The sequence below is a fragment of the Salvelinus namaycush genome, chromosome 13 (assembly GCF_016432855.1).
Source record: "Salvelinus namaycush isolate Seneca chromosome 13, SaNama_1.0, whole genome shotgun sequence".
Classification (NCBI taxonomy): Eukaryota; Metazoa; Chordata; class Actinopteri; order Salmoniformes; family Salmonidae; genus Salvelinus; species Salvelinus namaycush.
In genome coordinates this window covers 12,921,665-12,936,016 of record NC_052319.1, presented here as the reverse complement: position 1 = coordinate 12,936,016, position 14,352 = coordinate 12,921,665, and the positions used below count along the sequence as shown (strand labels likewise).

The following is a 14,352-nucleotide window of genomic DNA, read 5'->3' as shown; positions in this document are numbered from 1 at the left end:
TATATTTGTAAGTATACCCTTCTTTGGTTCACAAATACACTAAAATACCTTTAATATGCTTATTCGAAACACAGTAGCCTTTCAAAATACAAGTAAGGACACATTACAAATGGAATAGATAACAATATAAATAAAGTGATTAATCTATTAAATACTTATATTTAGTGGTTTTTATAATCATTTGAACATGTGTTACTGAAAAACTAGGACATATATTTGCCACAAAAGCAATGTAACAATACTATACACAATCTCGACAAAATTCATTAGCTCTAAAAACGCAGCAATAGAATACAGTACCTGTTACAATGACTGTTACATATTTCCTCTACTTAATATGAAAGGGGAAAACCAGATACAATGTGGTGTTGCATACAGTGCACCTGGCTTAATAACTACATAGACAACACACAGCACCAATATTCAGTACATTATAATATATATACAGTACCATTCAAGTTTGGACGCAGCTACTCATTCAAGGGTTTTTCTTCTTTTTTTCTTCTTTATTTTTACTATTTTCTACATAGTAGAATAATTGTGAAGATATCAAAACTATGAAATAACACATATGGAATCATGTAGTAACAAAAAAAGTGTTGAACAAATCAAAATATATTTTATATTTGAGATTCTTCAAAGTAGCCACCCTTTGCCTTGATGACAGCTTTGCACACTCTTGACATTCTCTCAACCAGCTTCATGAGGTAGTCAACTGGAATGCATTTCAATTATCAGGTGTACCTTGTTAAAAGTGAATTTGTGGAACTTCTTTCCTTCTTAATGCGTTTGAGCCAATCAGTTGTGTTGTGACAAGGTAGGGATGGTATACAGAGTATAGCCCTATTTGATAAAAGACCAATTCTATATTATGACAAGAACAGCTCAAATAAGCAAAGAGAAACAACAGTCCATCATTACTTTAAGACATGAAGGTCAGTCAGTACGGAAAATGTCAAGAACTTTGAACATTTCTTCAAGTGCAATCACAAAAACCATCAAGCGCTATGATGAAACTGGCTCTTATGAGGATCGGCACAGGAAAGGAGACCTCTGCTGCAGAGGATAAGTTCATTAGAGTTAACTGCACCTCAGATTGCAGCCCAAATAAATGCAGAGTTCAAGTAACAGACACATCTCAACATTAACTGTTTAGAGGAGACTGCATGAATCAGGCCTTCATGGTCGAATTGCTGCAAAGAAACCACTACTAAAGGACACCAATAAGAAAAAGAGATTTGCTTGGGCCAAGAAACACGAGCAATGGACATTAGACCGGTGGAAATCTGTCCTTTGGTCTGATGAGTCCAAATTTGAGATTTTTGGTTCTTTGTGAGACGCAGAGTAGGGAAACGGATGATCTCCGCATGTGTAGTTCCCACCGTGAAGCATGGAGGAAGAGTTGTGATGGTGTGGGGGTGCTTTGCTGGTGACACTGTCTGTGATTTATTTAGAATTCAAGGCACACTTAACCAGCATGGCTACCACAATCATTTGTTTTCAACAGGACAATGACCCAACACACCTCCAGGCTGTGTAAGGGCTATTTGACCAAGAAGGAGAGTGATGGAGTGCTGCATCAGATGACCTGGCCTCCACAATCATCCAACCTCAACCCAATTGAGATGGTTTGGGATGAGTTGGACCGCAGAGTGAAGGAAAAGCAGCCAACAAGTGCTCAGCATATGTGGGAACTCCTTCAAGACTGTTGGAAAAGCATGAAGCTGGTTGAGAGAATGCCAAGGGTGTGCAAAGCTGTCATCAAGGCAAATGGTGGCTACTTTGAAGAATCTCAAATATAAAATATATTTTGATTTGTTTAACACTTTTTTGGTTCCTACATGATTACACATTTCTACAACATAGAAAATAGTAATAATAAAGAAAACTCCTGGAATGAGTAGGTGTCTCCAAACTTTCGACTGGTACTGTATATTACAATACTGTACATATCTATGCCATGAGGTCCCTTGCATTGTCCTCTGTCTCTACTGAAAAGGTCACTCAAGGTCACTCAGTATGTGAATATGTATTCTCTTACATAGGCTATACTGTACAATAGTTAAATCTAACAATGGCATAGTCACTGCTAAAAGACAGAACAGACAGGAAACATATGAGACCCACATTTATTATTCTGAAGGTTACCTGTGGTCTAAAAAGACCTACAAGCAGCTGAAGATTCAAAGTCCTACATGATTGGTCAAGAGACAACAGGAATATGAAGCTCAGTGTAGCTCAGGGTCTTTTTAGAGCTGGACATGACAAAGCTGAGAACGAAAGGTCAAAGGGCAACATCCTCCTAATGGGTGTGGCCATTACAAGTCCTGCCCCAGTCTCTCAATCTCATCGGTCAAGAAGTCGATATCTGACCTGGTGGCGGCAGGATTGGAGATGACCATGCGGAAGAAGTTGACCTTGTCTCCCTGAGGCTGGTAGCCCACCATGGTGGTTCCAGACTCCATCATCAACGCCTTGATCTTGGGGGCCACCTGGTTTAGAGGCAAGGACAATTCAGAGAAATGTACAGTAGGTCAGTGCTGTCTCATCTGAATACAGAATATAGTCTTCATGGGCCGAAGCTGACGAGTCCTTTACTCCTTACCTTATGCAACTTCTCCCTCTTCTCCTGACCATCGGGCATGTCACGAATGCCTGGCGGAAGGTACCAGAAGCAGACATTCGTGTGCTGGGGCTGTGGAAAGAAAACAGCAACATTGTTTGTCCGTGTCTTTACTCAATGGAGTGTCTAAAGAAGAAGTAGCCAACCTCACTAAGAGACCAAATTGAGATCTGAGGCTCTGCAAGGCAAGTTCATAAATCCACAAGGAGTTCAACTGGGGATTCTAAAGCCTAGCACCACCTCTACAGGCAGACAGGGAGGAGAGTTGGCCTGCCTCACTACATTGTGTTGCTCAGAATACTATTGGGCATCTCAGTTAATGAGTTCATATTAATCAGATATGTAATTCCTCTCACGCTCTAATAGGGTAATCCATTAAAAGATATTGCTGTTTTTGGAAACAGAACCAAGTAGTAAATGAAGGGAGAAAAATCTCACCTCTCCATCGAACACCATCTGATAGCCCTCGCGACCCTTTATTTTAGTGTAGAGATAATGCGAGAGGTCCAAACACTTGTCGATGTGCTGTTCAAACCCTATTGTTCCCTGTTGGAGTGGAAATACACAAAACATAGACAGATCATTCATATCAAGAACTACCCGTTTTCTGTTCCATGAGCCAAGATCAGCATCCAAGATCAATCCCTGTTCCATGCTAACGCTTTAAAACCTGATTAAGTATTGCAATAAGAGCTTGGAGAGATTTGTGCACATTACCTTCGCTTTCCACATGAGCCAGAATTTGAAGATATCTACATGTCGTCCACACTGGATGGCCTTGTCCCCCGTGTCGTACGATACATCGTACTGTTTGTCTGGTTGGAAGAGGTAGCCAGCACACATGGAGTTGCAGCCTGATAAAACTCCCTGTAAAGATCAATGGTGTGGTTAACGGACAAGGACGAAAGGCAGACACTTCAAGTTCAACGGTGCCTTCAAACTGGGCTATATTCATAAGAATAGTAGCCAACTCTCTGTGACCTCTGACTTAACTTAAGTGTGGTTTCATGGCATTCATAAGGGATGATAACCCATCTATCAGAATTGCTCTTACCCTCTCTCTGACCAGAATGGCAGAGCACTGCAGTGGCACACCCATCATCTTGTGAGGGTTCCAGGTGACCGAGTTGGCCCTGTAAACATGGAACACAGACTGTAAGACAGGCCACAGTCCCCATCAATGAGTGTGTGTGATTGGTTTAAAAAGGATATCTTCTCAGGGCTGTAGCCTACCTCTCTACGCCACACAGCTTGTGCCTGTGCTTCCTGGACATCAGTAGGCCTCCTCCCCACGCACCCTGAACAAAGACAACAGTTTGTTTTGAGGATAAGGATTAGACACGCAAGTGGCTTATATGTTCAAACTAAAGCTCAGCCGACCATTGAAATGTGTTGCAATTAACCCTGAAATGATCTACATCACCCTAACCTTACTGTATTCATAGTAGGACGACGCACTTACATCCACATGTAACCACATGTTGTATTTCTCGCAGATGTCTGCAATCTCGTGGATGGGATCGAATGCTCCATACACGGTGGAACCAGCTGTAGCATTCACGAACATTGGGACACAACCCTGCAAGCACACACCATGAGAATGAATATGGAGTCTTGTATTATTGGAGTGAATTGAAATTGTTGCATTATTTTTCTGTAATCTTTTACCTAATATGAATGGGTTAGAGCAGATTTAAATGACATTGGACTATTTCTCTTGGCAAGCCTTTGTAACACCAGAACTGCACGTTCATTGCAGACAGCCTGCTATCACCTCTCTCCTGTAACGGAACTAGCTTCAGGAGACTGTGCTTTGGAGCTAGTGGCAGTAGGTAAGATAATACTTAAGGAGGCATAAGTACTAACCCTAAAATGAAAGTAGACATGTTTTTATTTTGTAAACATGTAAGATTACCTGACGACCGGAGTATTCAGATGACTAGATTCATATTAGGCAGCTGTTCTCATTAGAATTCAGTGTCAGTGCATCACATCATTGTGCAGAAACAAACAGAAGGTGTTTCATGTCTTCAGGGGGTACGAATCCACAGTTTGAAGTTGATTGGCTGACAGTTTGAAAACTCACCCTCGCCTTGGCATCGATGACCTTGGCTTCCAAATCAGCGGGAATGACTCTCCCTCTAGAGAAGCAAACAAGACATGTCAAAGGGATGTTCTCACTGGGTTGTTTCATTCAGTGCAGTGTATTGGACGTGGCTCCACAAACCTCTCATCTGTGCTCAACAGGATCAGGTTTTCTGTTCCAAAGCCCAGAGCAGCACTGGCTTTCTTTATAGAGTAGTGGCTCTGACAAAACACATGAGCATGACATTAGACTACGAACCTATCAGCTGAGCTCTGGCATATAGTCAGCTGATGTATTGTCCAATGGTTGTATTTGTTGTGTTGCTTTGAATCAGGCATGCCACAAACCCTTTCTACAGAATAGACAGGGTCAATCAAGCAGTGACAATAAATAACAATAAGACTTTGTCTTGGTAATACAATACTGCTTATGAGACTAGAGACCTGTTGTGTGGTGGAAATTAATGTTCTGCTCAGATGTTAGGATGAGATTTACATGCTCGGAGGTGAAGAGCACCAGTCTGGGGGCAGCAGTCATGCCTTTGGTCTTGACTTCAGGGAAGAACTTGTAGCGGGCGATCATCACACTGTACATGTTGGATATCGCTCCACCTGCACAAACGTTGCATATAATCTTTCCCTAAACTGCATTCGATTATCTGAAGGCTTGTGTAAGGAATATTCATCTGTAACGGTAGGTTTATTCCCATCTCAGATTCTCAAGGCATGGCTGAATTCATAACCGTTCATCAGAATTGGCTTCGCACTCACCTGGTGAGAATATCCCATCGCCCTCTCCATCAGGCCAGCCAATGATCTCCCTCATCTTCTTCAGAGTCAGCTGTTCCATGAGCACGAAGACTGGGGCGATCTCATAGGTGAACCTGAAACAGAGCACCTGTCTCCAGTTACCCACTACCAATAGAAATCCATTCTATCATTGGTCTAGAACTCTCCTATTGCCATTTGTTTCTCATATCTACATTGTCTATATTGACATAAACAGAATCAATGAAGGCAGGTGGCAGAATCCCAGGATAAGGCATCACCATGCATCACCATTGTGATGAAGGCCAATAATTGTAGATTATTTTGTCTATTTTTCTTTGTGCAAAATAGATTTAAATGGTGTTGTTTTGTTGAATTATCATTACATAAGTTTCTTATTGTGTATATTGAGCAATGCCACGTTGAAGCCAGAGAAAAGAATGGAACACGCTTACTACTTTTAACGCCGTCACGATTCAGTGATAGCTCTGTTACACTGTATTACCGATACCATTTGTTGGAGTGGAATGAGAAAGAACATCAATGTCACACAGTCTGAAGTCCATTAAGAATATTCCACCAAGAGGGAACGCCTGTCTCTGAGTTCGCAAGAAGAAGAGGCTAGGAAACGTGATGCAACACAATCAGAGCGTCATTGCCTTTGTGTCTGAGGTTTGTCTTGAGGCCAGCTTCCACTGAGCTTGTTTTGAACGTGTTTTTAATTAAAACAGTATATTACCCTCATGGCCCGTCTCTCAGAGAGTAATGATGGAAGAATGGTCGTTTCTCCTTTAGAATAGGAATTATATCATTACAATCATGTTTATTCAATGCAATCACAATTACAACATCAACGGATTGTTTCCATATCATTAGAAACTTCCTCCAGGGTAGTGCAATATCAATGTAGAATGAAATGGATCCCCATCTAACTCATCTATCTTCACTATGTCCTGCCCAATGCTCTTCTCATTACACTGCCTGTCTATTCATGCAATGAGTCAATGCATTAGTGGGGCAATGCAGTGTATCACACTGTGCCATACACACAGCACTTATTTTGTTTTGTTCTCTGGCTCATCATATCCAGCAGAAATGTTTAAAAATAGTCCGGAGCTATTGTCCCAAATGAATTTGCACTCGCTCACTTATGTAGAGTAATCCTGATGATAACCCTGGGACGTGATTGTCAACCTATTAGTGGCAATCAATACGTGTCAGGGGTAATTAATGATGATGGAGTAATTAGCTAATGCAAATAACAAATATGTATGCAGTCAGAGCCAACCCTCTGATTCAACTCATCCACAGTAGTGTTGATATATAGCATACGCAGGGTGGCAACACTCTCACCAGGAGATCTTCGACACCATATCAATCCCATGAGCTGGACCTGCTAAACACTCTTCAAAACACTGGGGGCAAAGAGGGATACATCCATTGAGGATTACAATACATAGAAGGTCAAGTCAGCCAGGCCATGTGTTGAACTTTTAATTAAGTCCAGGGCCAGGCAAAATGAATAATTGAACCCCTGACATGAAGAAGACCAGCCTTGGTGGTGAGCTTGTATTTCTGTGCTGTGTTTAGGCCAAAAAATGATGGAAATTGACCATGACCACACAGATTACTCTGGTTATTACCACTCAGAAATGCAATGTTTTATCAATGTTCACAACACAATATTTTTCATATCATGTGTTTTTTTGTAATGATGATTTTACAATGCTGTGACGGGTTCCCAGGCTGACATCATAGACAAGATCAGCATTGTACAGCAGCTGATACACTCTGACCGGTGCCTTAACTGACCTGGCAGCCTCAGCTGGTAATCTGTGTGTACTGGTCAACAATAGTCCATGGCCAACGAAGCATCAACTTTTCTCTTGGACAAGTCCCTGGGCACCTGGTGTATCACCATGCTGTCTCTTACAGATTTCCTTTCCCCCGGGAAAAGCAATATTGAATCACAATGTCTATTGTTCACATTTGCGCAGAAGATCTCAGGGGCATATCTCATTCTGTTGTGGAACCATTATCTCTGAGGCAAAGAGCATTCCATAAAACAACCACCCAATATAACTTTGAATGCTAATCAATGTGCAATTTAGTTTGCCTGCAGGGCTGTATTATCTGACTATAGCCACAGTGTCGGTCAACAACAATAATAAAGCAAACAGATAGTGAACTCACAACTCTCACTTTTTACTTGCTTAAAAGGCAGTCTGTAAGAGCATCCTTGGGATCTTTCACTTAGAAGCTTATGAAGGGCCCTAAATATGTCACTTCCACTGATCTTCATCTTCAAACGAAATCTTCTGAGGCAATTTGAAATGGTAGGAATTGTCATTTTTCTTCAACGCCTTAAACCAAACGAAATCCACTCTCTGCCAAATTAGATCCTTCAACCTCTTATCACAATCACAGCCTAAAACGAAAACTATGTTATGCAACTCTTACTAAGATCCTTTGTTTAGGCACATTGTTTACAAAATTGACAGGACTACTTTAATACTACAAAATCTAAAGTTCCTGTGACTTTCAATAATAAACATGTATAAATGTATTATAACAAATGTGTAATAACTGTGGGGAGATAAAGACCACTCACATGTTAGTGTTTGCAGTGGAGGTGAGCCATTCTCCTGACAAGCCAATGATGTCTAAGCCAGTAGATAGCTGATTGAAAAACCTGGGGTGACCTGGGAGGGAGACAACACCATTTGTCTTTAATACATTTCTCATGAAAGCTTCATCATTCAACTATGGGCTTATCTGTAATCATTAAACCACATTGTAGACAAATGAGAGATATTGATTGTGCTGGGGGGTTAGCCATGCTTTATGCCTCTGTCTCCTCTGTCCTCACCCGTTCTCACTCCATATTTCAGGGTATCCCTACAGTCCACCAGGATCTGCTCCAGAGATTCAGGTTGGTCAGACAGCTCCAGGTTGAAGCCCTCCATGCCTTCCAGCAGCTGGTGGGGGTGGTGGAAGTCCAGGACCTTGGTGGATCTGTCGAAGGTCTTCCGGACGTAGTTTGTGAGAATATCCACCACCTCCAACAAAAACTGCATAGTTGGCTCCTCTCCATTTTTAGCTGGTAATAAATCTAGAGTGAGAAATTGAAGCATGTCAACAATATTTGTGTTTTTCTCATTTTCGAAAAATAAATTTGTCACTTTTGTTTGCATCCTTCATCACTTGAGGATGTTTTTAAGAGCTTACTTTCACAATCTTCTGTAGAATGTGTCATGACTTCATTCTACTTCACATCTTGTAAACTATTTCTTTGGTTTTCCTCTCTAAAGCTGGTATAAATTATATAAATTAGAATGTCATTTTCAGCAACAAATGAATTACTCTTTTTGGTATTTCTCCAGTGAGTATCCCTGAGTAGCCTATGCTATTTTACAGCTATTACAACTTGATCTAGCCGGTCATTATGGTAAACCAAATGGTGAATATTGATTTCAAATAGGCATAGCAATCAATTCAATTTAAATTACTAACAACCTAATGATTTAGGGTTTTATTATTTTCCACAAAAAGTTTTTTTTTTTTAAAGACATTTTATCATCAAACATCACTAAATTGAAAGAAATCCCAGAGATTCAGACTGATTATAAAGATTTCGTATTTTCAAACCAGATCAAATCAGGCTAATCTTTGCATCAGTAACAACATTTAAGATTTTAAATTGACTCATGTTCCATGTAAAACAACTGAACAAAACGAACATCAACAAGTTCCCTACATCATTTTTATTCATAGGGCTACATTTCCCATAATGAAAATAATCCGGACATCTACCTCTAGCAAATAGATTGGAAAAGTCCGTCTCGGTGCGTCTGAAACGCGAATCCCTGTCGCTGTTATCCAGCAGGTCCTTAGACGATCTTTCCTTGAAGGAACTAATCTTCTCCTCGAGGTTGTTGTTCTTCTGCAAAAATCCTAAATTGTTGCAAAGGGCAGAGGATTGAAATGAGTGATTACTATCATCACTCCCAATCCCAAACATTTTGATGACACCCTTTTTACTCAAAACACATGCCTAAATGTCTCTCACTGATTGAGCTGACAATGACGTGGTGTGGGTTGGTTTTGAGAAAATTCCCATCCTGTCCCGGGAAGCCTTTTTATGGGAAGAAGAGTCAGTGGGAGGTTGAGCCCAGTGACAGCAGCACCAAAAGCCAGTCAAGCAAAAACAAATAGCCGTCATTTCGTGTAGCTGTAAATTCGTATTAATTCCCTCCGACAGATTCCACTTCAGTAAGCAGGGAACAGCACACAATGAAGTGAACCGATGTCCTTAAAGCCTGAAGTCAGACCTAATAGTTGGACTGGGCTGTGATGATATATGGGACATTTTATAGCCTATCTGCTCATAGACCTGTGGAGGACACCACATTAACTCAAATCTTATTTAACGAATACCGTTTTTTTTGTTTTTCAAAAATGTATTTCTAGGTTGGCCCTCGAAAAAAAGAACACCTATTCCAAATCTTCTGCTAAGATTATTAGTAATACAAATTCCTGCAATGTGATCTTATTTATGATCTTATTTTACAATCAACAACGCAATATTTCAGATAAACTAGCTAGGCCTACAAGATGTGAAACTCAACGATATGCCATATCCCACACCCTTTTAGAGTAATAAATAAAAGTACATAAAAGTGTATCAAGAGATGATAATTTGATGTATTTTTACTGTTAATTCATTTTATTTCGTTTTCAATATAGACTAATTGTAGATACTTCTATTATTTCATATTCAGAAAGGATATGTTAGATTATACCCCGAATAAGCATAAATCCAACATTTCACTAGGTCAAGTTTTTGATGTTGTTTTTAGACCAATATCATTGCACTTAATAAACAGAGATGAAAAGTGGAAAACGGGCCTATAGGCCTATAACTTGATAGTGAATCAGATAAAACCAAAACGTAAAAATTGCGTAAATATCGGATTGAAACATGAAACTTGATTTATCCTTTCCTTTCCGTAGGGCTCCCGAGTGGCGCAGCGGTCTAAGGCACCTCAGTGCAAGAGGCGTCACCCTGTTTCGAATCTATCATATCCGGCCGTGATTGGGAGGCCCATAGGGCCGTAATTGTAAATAAGAATTGCTTCTTAAATGACTTGCCTGGTAAAATTAAAATAGGTCTATACTGTTGGTCCTTGATTGGCCCTGATGGCACAATAGACTCAACGCTTGGCCATATCAGATAGGGCTAATGCATTTTGCTTCCACTTAATCGGAGCGTATTGTGGAGAAGACTGACAGTAGTCCTACTATCTCTGCAAAACAGAACCTTGACGAATTGCGATTTGAATTCCCTGGAGCAGAAAAGATGACTATCATGATGAGAGTAATCTTTTCTCTTCTGATGGACTCGCATCATGATAAGGACCGATACATATCATTCCACCAAATATAGCTCTTTAATAAATGACACCAGCTCAGAGGCTACCGATATATGTTGAGAAAAAGACAAAGGCAGGTGCGTATAATACAATATTAAGATTTGGCTCAGCAAATATAAAGATAGGCTATCTTACTTGTGGATAACTACAATGAATGTAGTAAAATCAACTGTACATGTTCATGTTTCAGTCGAAATTACCTAAAAATAATGAAAAGGGGGTTGCATAATTTAGCCGGCTATTTGTTTATTCCAAGGTCATTAAGCATTGGCAAACGTATATGTTTTTCCAGGTAGGCCATAAGAGGGCGCAATAGTACGATTTTATTAAGAATTCTATATTTTTTTTAAAGCAAGGTAAGAAAACACCCACATTGAAAACATACCCAAGGCTAAAGAGAGCTCATATTCCATTTTGGGACGTGCCAACGTAGACCTATAGTTCTTTTTGGACCAATAGCTAGTCTCTGCTGTTTTTCAAACTGATTTTAATATTGATTAAAAAACAGGTTTGTTACTATAAATTCAGTGGTAATAATCAATATGGCCATTTTGATTCTTTCTGCATGAAAACCCACTCATGCGACCAGAGAAAGAAGAAAAGGGGCAGAAGGCATTCAAAGAGCAAGTAATCACAGCCGCCCAGGCTGCACAGTCTTTGTGTATTAGCCCAAAACAGTATGGCTAATAGCCTATTCATCAGATATCAGAATGGTCTGCTTGCTCGACGTTGAGAAACACATAAAATATGCAACGTAGCCTACATTATGTAACCGATGATATTGATATAATTATTTTGACGTAGGACTAGTTGCATTCTAAAAGACACATAAGAACAAAAGCCTACATGAACATGTATTATGAGGTCCACGAAAATAAATGACATGAAAATAGTAAACTTACCACATATCTTCATTCCCAATTTTCTAGAACATCCGTGAGCAACTCCACACCAAGCGTCATAGCCTAAAATAATTTTGGAAAACTATTGAGAAGGCCCTTACATTAGGCCTGAAGTGCATATTATTTCTGCAAAAATACTCCCAAACTCAAAGTGATGGATGAGAAAATATTGAAGCATGTTGGATAAAACAATGCATACGACTATCAATTAACATGTATCTGTGTGTGTTGTAAATCATCTGCTCCATCCCAATGATACCACTATGGCCATAGGCCTATAACGTGGCATTTCAGCTGAACATTCCACGATTTAGCCATTTCTGACTGTGCTAAGGACCTAATTGGGTGAGAAGATGCTGAAAAGATCAGACATGCATCACCAGACATTGGCCAGTGACAAAAAGGGCTGAGCATTACGTCGCTATCAAGGACTTCCAGGGATTAAATTGGGGAGGTGGGGAGTTGGTGTGTGTCTGTGTCCCTTCCACTGGAAAAGCGGCCAGTGGAAGGGACAGGCAGCTCCACACAGAATGACGTTTAACCGCTGCTTAGGATCACAAATCAAATATATCTGGACCAAATCTACGCCAATGTTACACCCACGAAGGCAAATGCAAAGGCAACAGAAATATCTGAAATAAGACGTGTGTAATGCCAAATAATTATGCCAATTATGAGTGGAATAAACTTGAGATCCACGAGCATAATTCGGATTTTCGCGTAAGTCATGCATTGATGTCAAAAGAGATACAGACACAATTGAAGTTGCACATTAATAGATGTAGCCTAATACTGGCATGACAACAGTCTAATGGCTTTGGCACACCATCAAGCCCAAAGCAAGCAAATTCAGCCCTAATTGAATCCATTTTCTGGTGAGAAAAACGGAGGTGCAGTTTTTCTACATTTAAATCTGATCTGACTTCAAAATAAAATTTCGTGGTTTCATCTTTTACCTTTGCAAATGCATAATTTACATTGGAGTGTAGTCAATATCAAATCAGAGCTTTATGATATGTGAGAAAAATAGGACATTGGTGGCGAGCTTCGCATCAAAATATGAATGTGCTGGGACAACTCATTGGAATGTAACCTAGGCTATAGGTTAGTTATGTTTGTCTTCAATAGCTCTTGGATAATAAAAAGTATTGAGGCAGAGCTGTTGGCCGCTTACATCTCTACATCCCCCCTCAGCTGAAGGTACAATAAGGTGCTTGAACACATGCCATTAGGGCCAATTTAGTGTGGCTACAATTAACGCCACTTTGCACATAATAAATTAGCATTAAATTCACTCTCACTTTTTATTCAACCACGACGGAATAAATACACTGAAAAATATAGCCTACTATAGTCTCTTTATGGAAGGCAATAATAATAATAATAATAATAATAATAGGTTTATAACAGCAGAATAATAATTCAAGAAGACTGTATATTTTTTTGGAAGATTATGTTAAATTCTTTTGGGATTTTTGCATTTATCAATACCGACAGGATGGTACTAGTCTAGCCATTAGTATTTTCTAATTGCTTCAGTTCATGTTTTTAGAGGACATCACCTATTTTGACAGCAAGATCCGTCTATCAAGCAGATGCCGGGAGGTCTGCTGCGCATGCAATGATGCGGTGATTTGTTGCGTGGGAGGCATTTAGAATGGTACAGTTTTTTTCCTCCATGGAAATGATTAATGGCATTGCCCACAAAGTAAATAGCACAAGTGAAATAGCGTTTTATCTGTGATGGACCTACTTGAGCCTGGTGGTCGTAAATTTGTCGAGTTGGGATCCGGTTCGTTGCCAGACGAGGAAGGTGCAGACGCCGCCATCACTCCTAAGATACAGTACAAATGTCCTCACTCCAAAGCTCGCTGTCACTTTCTGCGAAACCTCTCTTATTTTATTCAAGATGAAAAGTCACATTCACTGCAAGGAGAGTAAAAAGAATAGCTGTCTCTGAGCCTTAAAATATATAAATAATGACATGCCTATCTAGGCTATTTTAAATGTATGAATATGATATTTTAAGATCGATCCCTCATTCAAACGCTGACAAAAATATCCACAACTACGAATAAGCAAGGAGACAGGACACGACAGACATGTCTACGACATCGTCTGGCAACCAGAGTAGCCTACAATTATTCTCAAACATCAATTAACAGGTTGGCTGAGGCTGCAGTGCACATGATTTTTTCCCTGAATCCATAGGCTACAGATATGAGAGAAAAAATGCTAAATAACTTATTGGCTATAAATACAATACATTTCATTAGGCTTTATCAAATCAACATCGACAATGATGCTCATTAATTCTCACCAATCCACTCTACAACCTGATCTCTGCTGTCAATGTGGATAATGAGGCATCACTGCAAGTGCATTTCTTTGTTTTCAGAGAGTTGTATATGTATCTGCCTTTGATGATAGGAAGGTAACCCGGGCAGTTGGGCAACAAATAGTTTAACCCTAAAACATCATGTATTGAAAGTGAAAATACTGAATTAGCCTTGATAAATGATCAACTATGCCATAACAGCTA

The 14,352-nt window shown here is 39.9% G+C and overlaps 1 protein-coding gene across 2 annotated transcripts; it reads right to left on the bottom strand.

The window, feature by feature from the left end:
• Positions 1–2,318: 2,318 nt before the first annotated feature.
• On the bottom strand, positions 2,319–13,639 carry LOC120057867 (glutamate decarboxylase 1-like). Of its 2 annotated transcripts, none has more exons than XM_039006336.1 (16): positions 13,564–13,639; positions 11,811–11,873; positions 9,290–9,430; positions 8,346–8,588; positions 8,088–8,178; positions 5,480–5,592; positions 5,205–5,320; positions 4,851–4,930; positions 4,710–4,764; positions 4,086–4,202; positions 3,857–3,921; positions 3,678–3,756; positions 3,341–3,490; positions 3,062–3,169; positions 2,606–2,695; positions 2,319–2,492 (listed from the first exon to the last, which is right to left on the bottom strand). In XM_039006336.1, exons 1-16 carry the CDS (start codon positions 13,637–13,639, stop codon positions 2,319–2,321), a joined length of 1,761 nt encoding a protein of 586 aa, XP_038862264.1. The 2 variants fall into 2 exon arrangements, with proteins under 2 accessions (XP_038862264.1, XP_038862265.1); XM_039006337.1 differs by having other exon boundaries at positions 13,570–13,639.
• Positions 13,640–14,352: the final 713 nt, after the last annotated feature.

Coding starts and splice junctions, on each gene's coding strand:
- LOC120057867 (XM_039006336.1), bottom strand. CDS start 13,639: ATGGCGGCGTCTGCACCTTCCTCGTCTGGCAACGAACCGGATCCCAAC. Junction 5,321..5,479: donor CGATGGGATATTCTCACCAG/GTGAGTGCGAAG, acceptor ACGTTTGTGCAG/GTGGAGCGATATCCAACATG. Junction 4,765..4,850: donor CTGTTGAGCACAGATGAGAG/GTTTGTGGAGCC, acceptor TTGCTTCTCTAG/AGGGAGAGTCATTCCCGCTG.